This window comes from Triticum dicoccoides, chromosome 2B (assembly GCF_002162155.2).
Source record: "Triticum dicoccoides isolate Atlit2015 ecotype Zavitan chromosome 2B, WEW_v2.0, whole genome shotgun sequence".
Classification (NCBI taxonomy): Eukaryota; Viridiplantae; Streptophyta; class Magnoliopsida; order Poales; family Poaceae; genus Triticum; species Triticum dicoccoides.
The window spans coordinates 8,060,059-8,074,044 of record NC_041383.1 but is presented as its reverse complement, the minus strand read 5'-3'; the positions used below and the strand labels follow the sequence as shown (position 1 = coordinate 8,074,044).

Here is a 13,986-nt window from a genome sequence, read left to right as displayed (position 1 = left end):
AGGGTTAGAGGAGCATCATTGGGTCCACAAGCCTGGGGGGCGCCCCCCCTAGGGCGCGCCTCCCGAGCTTGTCGCCAATTGGTGGCCCCACTGAACTTCTCCTGAAGGTTCCTAGGTGTGTTCTGGTCCAAGAGAAGTCCTCAAAAAGTTTCGTTCTGTTTGGTATTGATTTTCTATAAAAGAAAAAAAACAGCAACTAGCATTTGGCACTAGGTTAATAGGTTAGTCCCAAAAAATTACATAAAATGGCATAATAATGCATATAAAACATCCAAGATGGATAATATAATAGCATGGAACAATTAAAAATTATAGATACGTTGGAGACGTATCAAGCATCCCCATTAATTCCTGCTCGTCCTCGAGTAGGTAAATGATAAAAAACATATTTTTTGATGTGGAATGCTACCTACCATGTTTATCAAGTAATCTTTATTTTATGTGGCAGGAATATTTAGATCCATAAAATTCAAAACAAAAGTTTAATATTAATATAAAAACAATAATACTTCAAACACACTAAAAAGCAATCATGTCTTTTGAAAATATCATGGCTAAAGAAAGTTTTCCCTACAAAATCATATAGCAGTGTCATGCTCCATATTCTTAACGCAAAGTATTTATCATGCACAATCCCAATGAAAAGCCAAGCAATTGGTTCATACTTTTTAACGCACTTCAACTTTTTTAACTCTCACGCAATGCATGAGCGTGAGCCATGGATATAGCACTATGGGTGGAATAGAAGGTGGTATTAGACAAAAAAGAGAAGGAAATTCTCGCATCAACTAGGCAAATTAATAGGCTATGGAGATGCCCATCAATTGATATCGATGTGAGTTAGTAGGGATTACCATGCAATGGATGCACTAGAGCTATAAGTGTATGAAAGTTGAAAAGAAAACTAAGTGGGTGTGCATCCAATTTGCTTGCTCATGAAGACCTCGGACATTTGAGGAAGCCCATCATTGGAATATGCAAGCCATCAGGCATTTGAGGAAGCCCATCATCGGAACATGTACTTCTCTCCATGTTATTTGCAAGCAAGGCATTGTTACAGATCTAGCCAAATTAAATTAACATGTTTGTTCTCCTCATGTTCCCTATATAATGGCTGGTTATACGTGGCTTGAGCAAAATATTATCTTCCTAATTGTTTGACCATTTGAAGGTTTATGTCACATGTAGTTATTTGTACACAAGCGTCAGCTATAGATAGTGTTGATGGAAGTATGAGGTATATTCTCCACATTTAAAAAATAGATAAGTTCAATTGGGCTATTTGGATTGATGTCTTCCTTATATCTACAATATGTATATCGTTGTATCATGACCCGTGGCTTTATGCCCATTGAATATTTGGTGCATTTATCTATGATTAATAACAATATTGAGCCTCCCTAAAGGCCTAAAGTGATCTTAGATATGCCTTTGCAGGTTGTGCTTTACGATCCAAGTGAGAGATTTGACAAGAACTGGTATTTTTCAATCAGAGAGGTTTCTTCATCAGTTTTGTGGAAATTACAATATTTAACATGTGTTTGTCTTAGTTATGGTTCGAACCAATGTATCATCGAGCAGTTTCTATTCCAAACCACTATAGTTTTCCCTTGAAAAAAGAACAATTCTACTTAATCGACAACAATGGTCGCAGGGTAGCATTCAAATATGTTCTTTCCTCTTAGCTTTTGCTAAATGTCTTCAGAATTGTACAGTCACTCACCATATTAATCTTTTTATCTCCATAGATGCTATGTTTGTCACCCTGTTTAAACCTAGAGTACTATTTATTAAGTTGCCATTCATGCTTTGTTGATCGATTCAGATAAAGTCCATTGTTTGCTTGAATTTGTTCTGTGAGAAGCTACAAAACTAGACAAGTTCTTCTTAATCAATTTGAGCTGAAAGTCAACCCCAGTAATTCAGAAGGGAAAACTGGAATAAGTCTTCAATAGTATCGAGGTACTGTTCCATACGTCAATACTCTGATACCCTATTTTGTTGCAATTCACATATATGAAATCATGTTGACACTAATAATTGGTCATACAATAGGATCAAATATTGATATCTATAGTCTGGCCATGCACCCACAAGACCCTGCCTACTACCAGTGAAGAACCTATTCTCTTTGCTATTAGATTGTTGACCTTGGAAAAATTAAGTGCTGATTTGGGGTCCTATTTAGTTTCAATGCTACTTTTAGTTACTACAAAGAGATCCCGCAGCAACGCGCGAGGTGTCATCTAGTTAATCAAATCAGTGTACATGGATTTAAATGAGAAAACTCCTAACCTGGAAAGCTTCCATTGCAGAGTGTCTGGTACATCCGAAAGGTTAACCTCCATTAACCTATGCACAAGATGTAGCCATCTATCCCACCTCTCACCTATAACTGGCCGCCGAAACTTCATGTTAAGAGGAATGGATCCCAACATTGTAGCAACGGAAACCTCTTTCCATTGTGCAATGTTGTAAAGGAATGGATACTGCAAGGCCAGCGGGGATTCTCCTAACCAAGTATCCTCCCAAAATCTAGTATCCAGTCCATTCCCAACAATGAATTTAGTCCTGTTGAAGAAGGCGACCTTTGTCCTCATAACCCCTTTCGAGAATGGGGAATCTAACGGTTGTGCCGTAACCTAGGCTAGCGTTTTGGCATATATATATTTATTACGCAGCAGCTGACCCCAAACCCCTTCTCTTTCTACTGATAAACGGTACAGCCATTTGCTGAGTAAGCAACTGTTTTTCACCTCCAAATTTTCAATTCCCAAGCCTCCTTGGTCCTTTGGTCTACAAATTACGTCCCATTTTGCCAAATGATATTTAGTTTTGTTCTCATCAGTTTGCCAAAAGAATCTAGATCGATAAAAATCTAATCTTTTCCGTACCCTAACCGGGACTTCAAAGAATGAGAGGAGGAACATGGGCATGCTTGTGAGTACAGAATTAATAAGAACCAATCTTCCTCCATAAGAACCCTTCCAGCAACTCAGCTTCTTTTCAAACCGATCCTCAATACATTTCCATTCTTTATTAGTGAGATTGCGGTGATGAATTGGAATCCCTAAATACGTAAAGGGTAACGAACCCAATTCACACCCGAACAACTGCTTGTAAGTTTCTTGTTCTTCTATGGCGCTTCCAAAGCAGAACAACTCACTCTTATTAAAATTAATCTTCAATCCTGACAGTTGTTCGAAAAGGCACATCACTAACTTCCTGTTTCTGGCCTTAACAAGATCATGTTCCATGAAAATGACGGTGTCATCGGCATATTGAAGAATGGAAATCCCACCATCAACCAAATGTGGGATAAGAACACCTACTTGGCCATCTTGTTTTGCACTATTAACAAGAACAACCAACATGTCAACAACGACATTGAAGAGGATCGGAGAGATCGGATCTCCCTGTCTCAATCCTTTTAGCGTCTGGAAATACTGACCAATATCGTCATTTACCTTGATTCCGATGCTACCTCCTTGTACAAAGGATTCGACATGCTTCCTCCAGGCCTGATCGAACCCTTTCATAATCAAGGCCTGCTGTAAAAATGGCCATTTCACTTTATTGTATGCCTTTTCAAAATACACTTTGAAGACCACTCCATCGAGCTTCTTCGAGTGAATTTCGTGGAAGGTCTTAGGTAAAACGACCACTCCCTCGAGAATGTGTCGGCCTGGCATGAAGGCATTCTGGGTTGGCTGTACCACAGAATGGGCAATCTGAGTTAGACGGTTTGTGCCAACCATTGTGAAAATCTTGAAGCTCACATTGAGCAAACATATCGGCCTGAATTGCTCAATGCGAATCGCTTCTGCCTTCTTTGGTAACAACGTGATAGTACCAAAATTAATTTTAAAAAGCTGAAGGTGGGCATTAAACAGATCATGGAACATAGGCATCAAGTCACCTTTAATAATACCCCAACATTTCTTATAGAACTCATCTGGGAAGCCATCCGGACCAGGTGCTTTGTTATTTTCCATTTGTGATATCGCTTCAAACACCTCCATCTCAGAGAAAGGTGCAATGAGCACTTCGTTCTCATCATCCCTCAGTTGACGAATGTCGTCCACCATGCTCTCATCGAGGGCGACATAATTCTCAGCCGGGGCCCCAAACAGATTTTTATAATAGTTGGAGATGTACATTTTTAAATTTTCATTCCCTACAATCGTACCTCATCTTGTTCAAGTTGAATGATTCTCTTTTTTCTATGTTTCCCAATGGCAATCATATGGAAAAATTATGTGTTATTATCCCCTTGAACAACCTGGCGCACTTTTGCTCTAAGTGCCCACTTCAATTCCTCTTCTCTAAGAAGCTTTGCCAGACTAACCTCAGCTTCTCTTTTAGTCACTCGCTCATCCATGTCCAGTGAAGTGCTCTCGGCTTTTATGTCAAGATCATTAATAATCTTTAACAATCTTTCTTTCTCTTTCCTATAAATGGCACTATTGTTCTTAGCCCAGCCTCTGTCTAAGATGTCTAATCTTATACTGCCATCGATCAATATTGGACTCTCCCCTTTGTTCCGCTACCCATTCCCTTGTGATCAACTCAAGGAAATCCTCTCTCTCAAACCATGCAGTTTCAAAAGAGAAAACATTCTTGTTTCCTTGGTGAACCGCCTCACCGGAGTCCACAAGAAGGGGTGTATGATTAGATATTCCCCTCTGTAATGCCTACACCGTCACTAGAGGGAATTTTTGTTCCCACTCTATACTCGTGAGAACCCTGTCAAGTTTTTCATACGTCGGGTTGGAAGAGTATTTGCCCAAGTAAATTGCCTCCCCCGTGAGTTCAATCTCTCGCAGGTCCAGGCTTTCAATAATCGCATTAAACATGAAGGACCATCTGCCATCAAAATTGTCATTATTTTTCTCTTCTATTCTTCTAATAATGTTAAAGTCGCCACCAATGAGAATTGGTAGAGTGTCGTCCCCACAAATCCTAACTAGATCTGTTAGGAATTCAGCTTTGAGCTCAGGCTGTGCCGCCCCGTACACAACCACTAAAGCCCACCTGAACCCATCAACATTCGATCGCACATGGAATTTAACTGCAAATTCACCCCAAAATACGTCTAGCACTTATAGAGACTCGCAGTTGACCCTGAGGAGGATCCCGCCAGATCTTCCCCGAGGTAGCAAACAATGCCAATCAAAGTCAAGACCACCCGAGATCGTTCCAAGAAATTGCGAGGTGAAATTATCACGACCAGTCTCAAGCAACGCAACAAAGTCAAGTTTGTATTCCCGAGAGGCCTCCGCCAAAAACCAACGCTTAGCTAAGTCCCTAAGACCTCTGCTATTCTAAAAAATGCCTCTCATGAATCGTCGTGAAATTTCTTCTTGAACTTAAGCCTAGCACTTCGACGCACCGCAGAAAGGCCATATACCTTTTTTTGCCATTTGCGTCTAGGTGCCTCAGGCAAGATCTCACGGTCCGCATGACTAGAGTCCTCGCCGAGACCTACAGTTGATGGCAGAGTGGCCGCATGCCCCTCCTCTTCCAAGGTCTCCTCATGTAGAAGGTTCGCAGGAACTAGATCCTCGCATAAACCCTCCAACTCACACATTCCCAACTCATTAATCTAACTTTCTTTCATTGGTTTGATAGCCACTATATTTTTAAGCATAACCATTGCTCTATCCGTCTCTAAATCAAGAAGCTCATTGATAGAAGTAGCTACTTCGCGATCATTAACACCTAGAGAAATGCCCAATTTATCCGCCCTATGCATAATATAATGCTCGGAAAAATGCAAAACTGAAATATTGGTATTTAAAGACAGACCTGTAGAAGACTCAATGTCTCGGATCTTAGCCATCCGCATGGCGCGCCCGAGCTGAAAATCAACCGCATCCGGCTGCTCCTGAATGCGCCGGCTGGACCTCCTCCCTCCAGAAGTAGGATCTGGTATGCCTCCAAAGGCCACCACCTCTGGGACGGAGAAGTCCGTCACCCGTCCAGCAGATGATGACGTGGGATGTGACACCGGAGCGCCCACCTCCAGTACCGGCATCTGAACCACGCCCTCAGAAGTCGCCTCCACAGTCGTCACCTCCTGCCACAACTGTGAACAAGCCGTGTCCCCCTGTGGAGTCGGAGTAGAAGAGATCCCAGACCCCTCCACCATAACTTTCGCCTCCTACGGTCGTTGTGGTGAAGGAGCAGCATGCCAAGGTGCCGAGACCGGAGACGCCGCCACAGCGATGGATGGATCCACCAAGTCAGAAGAAGAGTGAAGGAGTAAGGCCACCTGCCTCGAGTTTCTCCCCCTAGGTGACGTCGGCGCCGCCAAAGTGGCACCACCCTCAGAGAAAGTGAAATGGACTGGTGATAACGGAGATAGTTCTTGCTCAACCGGGTCATTCATCTCCATCCGATCACCCCATAAGTGCCCCAGGTGCCGAGACATCACCAAAAGACCCGAAATGAAGCCCTGCCATGGGCGCCGATGCGGGGGCGGGAGTTGTGCTCCCCGGAGTCGTAAGGGTAGGGTCATCATCCTCCAGCTCATCACTCTGAAGCCGAGCTGGTGCCTCAATTGCATCGAGCGTGTCACGTTGAAGGCCCGCCATGGGCGCCGAAGCGGAGGTCTTGCCCACTGGGGCCTTAGACACCTGACCCTGCCCTCCGGAAGCAGAAGACTGGTTAGTAGGCTGATCATGGTCCATGAGATCATCTTGCCCGCCGTCCCCACCATCAGTCCCACCATCAGTACCCATGCCTTTGTCTGCATCCTGGATCATTGGGACTCCCTCAATCTCAATCCTCAGATCATAGCTCAAGCCCTCATAAACCCATCCTATGAAGCACGACACCGCATCCACATCCAGAACGTCCACACGCGTACGTGCAATGCCATGCCTGCGAGTGAAAGGCATATCCACCTCCAAGGTATTTCCGATAAGAGAGCCCAGGCTCCAAGTCTCAAGGAAATCGTTAAGCGGTTCCTGGGGAAGCCCAAAGAATCTGACCCAGATCTGAACAAGCGGAACTCCCACCGGATCGTTGCGCTTCCACTCGTCAAACTTAAGAATACAAGCATTGCCTGGCACCTTACTACACATGCCAAACTCGTTAATCTTGTCTAGATCAAACTTGGTAGGATAGTCAACCTTAAATGTCATATCATCAATCCGAACGAGAGCCCACTGAAAGGAATTAGAGACCAATCTCTTAATTTGCAGAATAATTTGGTCCTTAGAAAGAGTGCCCTTAGTCACCCGAATGATGCCGGTTCTAGCATTCTCCATCCGTGGTCTGCAAGATATCATCGTGGGTGTCTCAAAGAACATAAGTTTTTCATCACATACACCATAGAAGTTCACCACTGGCTTAGGAGCTGAAAGAAGTGGGCATGCCTCCTCATGTTTCGGGCTCAGGCATATATCACACAGCTCCGTTATACATCCAACCGCATAGTGACCGGGCTTTCCACAACAATAACAATAGATCTTCTCCCTCTTGCGCTAACCTTTGCTCGTCTGTTTGACCTTTGTCAGCAGCACCCTCCACCGGCATCGACGCTGCAGGTAAAACCGCGTTCGCAAGATCCCGAACCACCGCAGCCGCCTCCACCTCCGCGGGGAGCCTCTTATCCACTTGTGTGTCAGCCACCGAGATCGAAGCAGCAGCGGCGTCCTCCCCCTACGGTGTAGCCAAGTCAGTTGCCGGCGGCGGGTCGCGCCGAGGTGGTGGGTCGCGGCGCGGGACACGGCCACCATTCCGACCAAATCTGCCCGTGCCACCACGTCCTCCTGTGAATAAACCTCCTCGGCGAGGCACAAACTTCTGAGGACCCGCCGGCCCTTGGACAAAGCCCCCGGACGGGGCGCGAAAAGCACGGCCGCCGGCGTCGCTACGACCAGCACTAGACGAAGCTCCACGACCACCCCCATCGAACTGACGAGTAGGTCCACGAAAACCACCGCCGCCTGCCCCTCCACGACCATCGTTGGCCACAGAGGTGCCAACAGAATCATGACGCGGTGGTCCTCCATAGCCGCCTCCTCCACCTCCGGCGGCACGGCTGAATCCAGCTCCGCCATCACGCCCCACAAAACCTCCACGACCAGCATTCGCTCCACCGCGGTCACCGTTGTGCCTCGCCCCAACAGCGCCGCCGCGCCCGCCATTAACGGCGGCGGCAGCAGACCGGCCCGCTCCCGAACATGACGCACCTGCAGCCGATGCCTAAGCTGGTGCCTGATCCATCCCCCTTCCCGCCATGAGTACAGCGGCAAAGGAAGGCCTGTCAATCGGCGCCGCGTTCGCTCGAACCCGCAGCGCCCGTCTGATCCCGCAAGATCGAAAACCAGGTCGCGCCCTCGTCGGCCGAACCCTAGTCATGCCCATCTTGGGTTGGGCCGCGACCTTCAGCTCGTGCAGCCCATCCTCAACCGGCTAAGCCGCATGCTCAGAAAAACTGGCTGGGCCGCATGCCCAGAGCCCACCCGTCCCTCTCCTGAAACCGGCCCATTATGGCCCAAAAGAAAATTCAAACGCTCCACCCTTGCCTCCTGGGTCGAGATCTGCCTCTCCTCCGCCTCCGGTGGCATCGCCGGCCGCCGCACCTTCTGCCGTCGCCGTTGAACCTGCATCCAAGCTCCCGGGTTTAGAAAATCACCAAGAGTTAATGCCGGCAACCTTACCTTGGGGATCGGCCCCTGCCAAGGCCGAGTCGAAGTGCGCCGAAGCACCAGCCGCCGGATCACCTCCTTGTGATCCGTTGCTTCAAGGCCGTCCCTCGCTGCATCGGTGGCCGGAACCAACGTCTCGACCACCAACTTAAGATCATCTTCGTCGTAACCCTGGTTCAAAAGCTCACAGATCAATGTCGACCGCGATCCCTCCGACTCCGGCGAGCTCGGCGCAACCGACGTGAACGGAGTCGCCGGCGGCTCAGCCTCCTCCTCGCTACCTTCCCCCTCATCGCCCTCGCCGGCCAACGCCCAAAACCGGCCTCCCACACGCCGATCTAGCGGCAAGCGGGTTGCCGTCGGCATCCCAGCGATCGCCTAGAGAGTCGCCAGAGCGGGGAGGGATAATGTTGACGAGGCAGCTCTTTTCCATTGTAACAACTCAACGACCAGGCTGTCCGGTCACCTAGACAGTGATGTACATATCGCTGAAGCAAAATTGTAATAATCACATCGTACTATGGAAACTCATCTCCCTCGCTATTACTAACTAAAATGAAGCAAAATGTACATATCGATGCATGTTCTTTTCGCCCGTCAACCCGATGCCAAGAACTACTAGATAAAAGGGTGTGGTGTTTGGGATTTGTACGAACCACCAACAGAACTCCAGATGCATGTATTCCTAATTAATCCAAGACTCGAAACAGAATTGTTGTGTCTACAAAAATGGGAATACAAAATGCTTGACATTTCACCATAAGAGTTGTGCACGCAATCATCCCATTAGGCAATCAATTAATCGCTAGGAACTAACCATAACCAAGTTGTGTAGCAACCAACCATCGTAATCTAACTAGGGGCAGTGCTAGGAATCAGACTACTGATATTTAGAGGGTGCTTGGATACGTTTTAGTCTCATGACTGAAAGTAGTGGGATTAAAACTTGGTAGCATCACCCATGCTTGGATCCAAATACTAAAGAGACCAAAATCAAGTTAATGCGCATTTATTATCCTCCAAATCCTCCAATCCAGAACTCGCCTATGTTAAAGGAGAGGAGTTAAATGAGGAGAGAGAGGACTAATCCACATTTTAGTAGGGGTACCCCTGACTAAAAAAATTTAGTCTCAAGACTAGTTTTAGCCCCTCTTTAGTCAGGGGTGCTTGAAACTTTAGCCTCTTAAAGAGACTATTTTTAGTCAGACTAAAATAAGTCCCTTGGATCCAAGCACCCTCTTAGCATCCCATCAGACTACTAGTCCACCGTTAGATTGATGCAGCCTGGACCGTGTGATTGAAGAGGTGGGCCTAGGTAGTTAGTTTGCATGTTGCACTAATTGCGATCTGTTTCCCGTCAACTGCTCCCCAGAAATCACGCTAGACCTACCTCACTTTAGCAGTAAAATTCTCCTTGCTGATTCATCCGTACACACGTTGAAATCTGCAATAAACTGGCAGAAACTGGTGCGTCTAATGCATGCTGTTGGCCAGTTTTTGTGACTGGGAAGCACATACTATGATATATGGAAACACGTTCTATCACTTGAATAATTCATTTTGCTTCTATTTCCTAGCGGATTTGCTTCCATATCAACAGGAGATTGTTTCAATCCGGTGAGATTTGTGTCCAGCGCGACCATTTGTTTTGTTTAGATCGACTAGATGAAATTTTGTTTCGAATAACCATAGAGCTGCCAGCAGTGCAACAATAAAATGCTTCAATACAAATATATGATTCCATCAAACACCTTTTTTACCATTGTTACTATTGGCGTTTGGAAGAAATTAAATTGGGACTTTGCTTCCAAAGAATCTGGTATTTGTGTCCAACGGAATGGGAATTTGCTTCCCAATTTTTTTGTATTTGTGTCCAAAGAAATGGGAATTTGCTTCCTAAAAAGTTGGCATTTGCATCCAAAGAAATGGGAATTTGCTTTCAAAGAATTTCGAATTTGCATCTATAAAAAAGGAGAATTTGCTTCCATATATACAACAAAAATAATACATGCATGTGACAGGTTTCGCATCGCATGGGCACAATGCAGACGCCATGCTTCCAAAGATATATATTTTGCTTACTACTTTCATATATTAGAGAACATATATTTGCTTCAATAAAAAAGGAAAACATATATTTAAACATGGGAATATGTTTCCGCAATCTATAACATTTGTCTCGGTTAAATGGAGAATCTGCTTCCATGGTGATCACAATGCACTGCACCATCTGCGGCAGTGACATGATCTGCAAGCATAAATGCGAAGATTGTCACTGGCACCGTGCCCTTGTGGAAAGACGTGTTGCATCTTACTACTTTCTTCTGTGCTTCCTACTATCCGAGACATAATCATGCGACGGAGTTAACAAAATTGGATGAACAAATCCGATCGATTGAGCCAAATGCCATCATCTACTAGCAAGCCATCACCAAATATAATAGGCGTGCTTCTGTCAGGGCTGTCTTCAGCAATCCGGGGCCCCGGTGCAAAATCAGAATGAGCCCCTAATTACTTTAATAATATAACATAGCAAAATCTCATTTAATTATATAATTTAAATTTATGTGATTTCATACAATATCAAGATGTTTATCAAATATTAATGCAAAAAAGACTAAATTCATAATTCAAGCAATAAATTGACCTCACGGTCTGTGCTATTCATCTTGTGTTCCTCAAATTTTGAACGAACAACTTTTGAATATTTTGGATGCGTGGCACTGTATTCTGCAAATAATCGGACTATAGAGCATTTTCTTAACAAACTAAGATGCGACGGTAGAGCGTTGCAAAACACATCTCGTTCAAAAAAACTTTTAATTTGTATGAATCGAAATTAAAGAAAAGGGGAAGTTGTAGAGCACCGATTACTTGCACGTTGTTGGCCTTCGTTTCGGGATGGCACAGCAGTGTCGGACAGTGCCTGCAATTTCCATGTTGTTCCAACGTTCTACCGGCCGCCTGTGGCGCTAGTTGTGGATCTAAGCGAGATGGATCACCGATTTCAATGGAATTGAAAGTCAGGCAGGTCTCCGAAATCTTAATGTAATTTTTATAATCAAAGTTAAACAAGAGTACAAAACAACATAAACATAACAAAAATTACATTAAGATTTCAAGATCACCGAACGATCGACCAGCCACCGACGAGCCATGGGTGTCGGCCTACTTAGTTACAGGTAGTGACAAAAATGTCAATTACCATGGTCGATGAATTATGTAGTTCACGGTTCGGGCTATCATCAAAGCCATCTTGTTAACCACCAACTAACAATCCCCTATGAGACTGTATATATGGAAGCATCAGGATGGAATGGTCGATAAATTATCAAATTACCATGGTCGGTAAATTATGTAGTAGTTCATAGTTCAAGAAATTATGAAAGCCATCTGTTAACCACCAACTAATAATCCCCGGCCCTTATAAATGGGACAGTACATATGGAAGCAACAGGATCGAACGGTGCTCCTTACCCGATTTATTTGTGCGGTAATTGCTTAATTACCGTCGTGATAACGGAAATGGAGTACTACTACTATCACATTCTACTGGCTTTTGTCCCTCTCGTCGTGTACTACTACTACCTCATGAAATCATGGTTCCGCGGTCATCGGCTCCCGCCGGGCCCATGGCAACTTCCCGTCATCGGTAGCCTCCACCACCTCCGCGGCGACGTCCCACACCGCAGGATGCGCGACCTGTCCCGCCGCCATGGGCCTGTGATGTTCCTCAAACTGGGAGGGATCCCGGTTGTGGTCGCCTCATCCTGCGAAGCCGCGGAGGATGTGCTGAGCACCAACGACGCCGTGCTGGCTTCCAGGCCGCAGACTCCGACGGTGAAGGTCCTGACAAGGCAAGGGCACGACATCGTGCTGGCCAAACAAGGGGAGCACTGGCGGCAGTTGCGCAAGATCTGCGTGCACGAGCTTCTCAGTGCCAGCCGCGTCCGGTCCTTCCGGCCCATCCGTGAGCAGGAAGCCATGCGGCTCGTCCAGGCCGTGGCGGCCTCGTCGGCGGGTGCGAACCTCGACGAGCTGCTCGCCGCGCATGTCAACAACGTGACTGTGCGCGCAGTCATGGGTGACGGCGAGGTGGATGACCGGGAAACGTTGCTGCGTCTCACCGCCAAAGCCATTGAGTTGGTCGGGAGCTTCCACCTGGCCGACATGTTTCCATCGTCGTGGATAGCACGTGCTCTGAGCTCCCGGGCCATGCACAGGGTGGAGCTGTACGTGGAGGAGCTATTTACATTCATGGATGTCATCATAAGTCAACACCTGGAGAGAAGAAGAAGCTCGGCGCATGTGGAGGAAGAAGACCTCATAGATGTCCTCTTGAGGATTCGTGAGGAAAGCAGACTTGGGTTCCCTATTTCCATGGCTACAATCAAGGGCGTTCTCTTTGTAAGTACTTCCTCTATGAAGAAATATAAGAGTAGTTAACACATGCATGCACCTTCATTTGCTAGTAGCCTGCATGCATGCCGTCGTTTGAATTAATATTAATGCATAACGCTCCACACGTAAATACGTATGTAGGATGTTTTAGCAGCGGGGAGCGAAACTCCGGCGTCGGTGCTCCTGTGGGCCATGGCAGAGCTGATGAGGAACCCGGCCATCATGTCTAGGGCACAATCTGAGGTAAGAGAGGCCTTCATGGAGCAAAGGAAAGTAACCGAGGATGGCCTAGGAAAACTGAGCTACTTGCAAAGTGTGATCAAAGAGACGTTGAGGATGCACACTCCTGGACCATTGGCGCTGCCAAGGGAGAGCCAGGAAGCATGCCGCATCATGGGGTATGATGTGCCCAAGGGGACAATGGTCCTTGTGAATGCATGGGCAATCTCAAGAGACCCGGAGCAGTGGGACGAGCCAGAGGTGTTCAAGCCAGACAGATTTGTGACCGACAGGAGGGATTTCAGAGGACGCGACTACGAGTTCACGCCGTTTGGTGCCGGACGACGGATCTGCCCTGGAATGCTGTTCAGCGCTGCCAGTATGTATCTGGCTCTCGCGCATCTCCTTTTCTATTTTGACTGGGATCTCATGGAGGACACGACCGCTGCTGAACTGGACATGACCGAAACTATGGGAATGACCGCTAGGAGGAAAGCACAACTTTGGCTAAAGCCAACACTTCACGCTTCTTTTGATTTCAAGATGAACTAATAACTACTACTACTAGAAGCAAAGCAAACGGGCAGTCCAATTAATATGGTAAATAATTTGCTTGTGAACTTGGCGCGTGGTAGTATATGTTACAGTGATAATTAAGTTTAGTTTGCGGTCACATAAAAGGAAAATAAAAGTAAGTTTAACTAGT

At 46.2% G+C, this 13,986-nt stretch overlaps 1 protein-coding gene across 1 annotated transcript; it reads left to right on the top strand.

Annotated features, from left to right (window-relative positions):
- The first annotated feature begins 12,185 nt into the window (after positions 1–12,185).
- Positions 12,186–13,832, top strand: LOC119366785 (premnaspirodiene oxygenase-like). Its single transcript, XM_037632504.1, has 2 exons — positions 12,186–13,067; positions 13,203–13,832. Exons 1-2 carry the CDS (start codon positions 12,186–12,188, stop codon positions 13,830–13,832), a joined length of 1,512 nt encoding a protein of 503 aa, XP_037488401.1.
- Positions 13,833–13,986: the final 154 nt, after the last annotated feature.

Excerpts from the sequence above, each read along its gene's own strand:
- LOC119366785 (XM_037632504.1), top strand. The coding sequence starts at position 12,186 with ATGGAGTACTACTACTATCACATTCTACTGGCTTTTGTCCCTCTCGTC. Across the intron at positions 13,068-13,202 it reads CAATCAAGGGCGTTCTCTTT|GATGTTTTAGCAGCGGGGAG; the intron begins GTAAGTACTTCC and ends ATACGTATGTAG.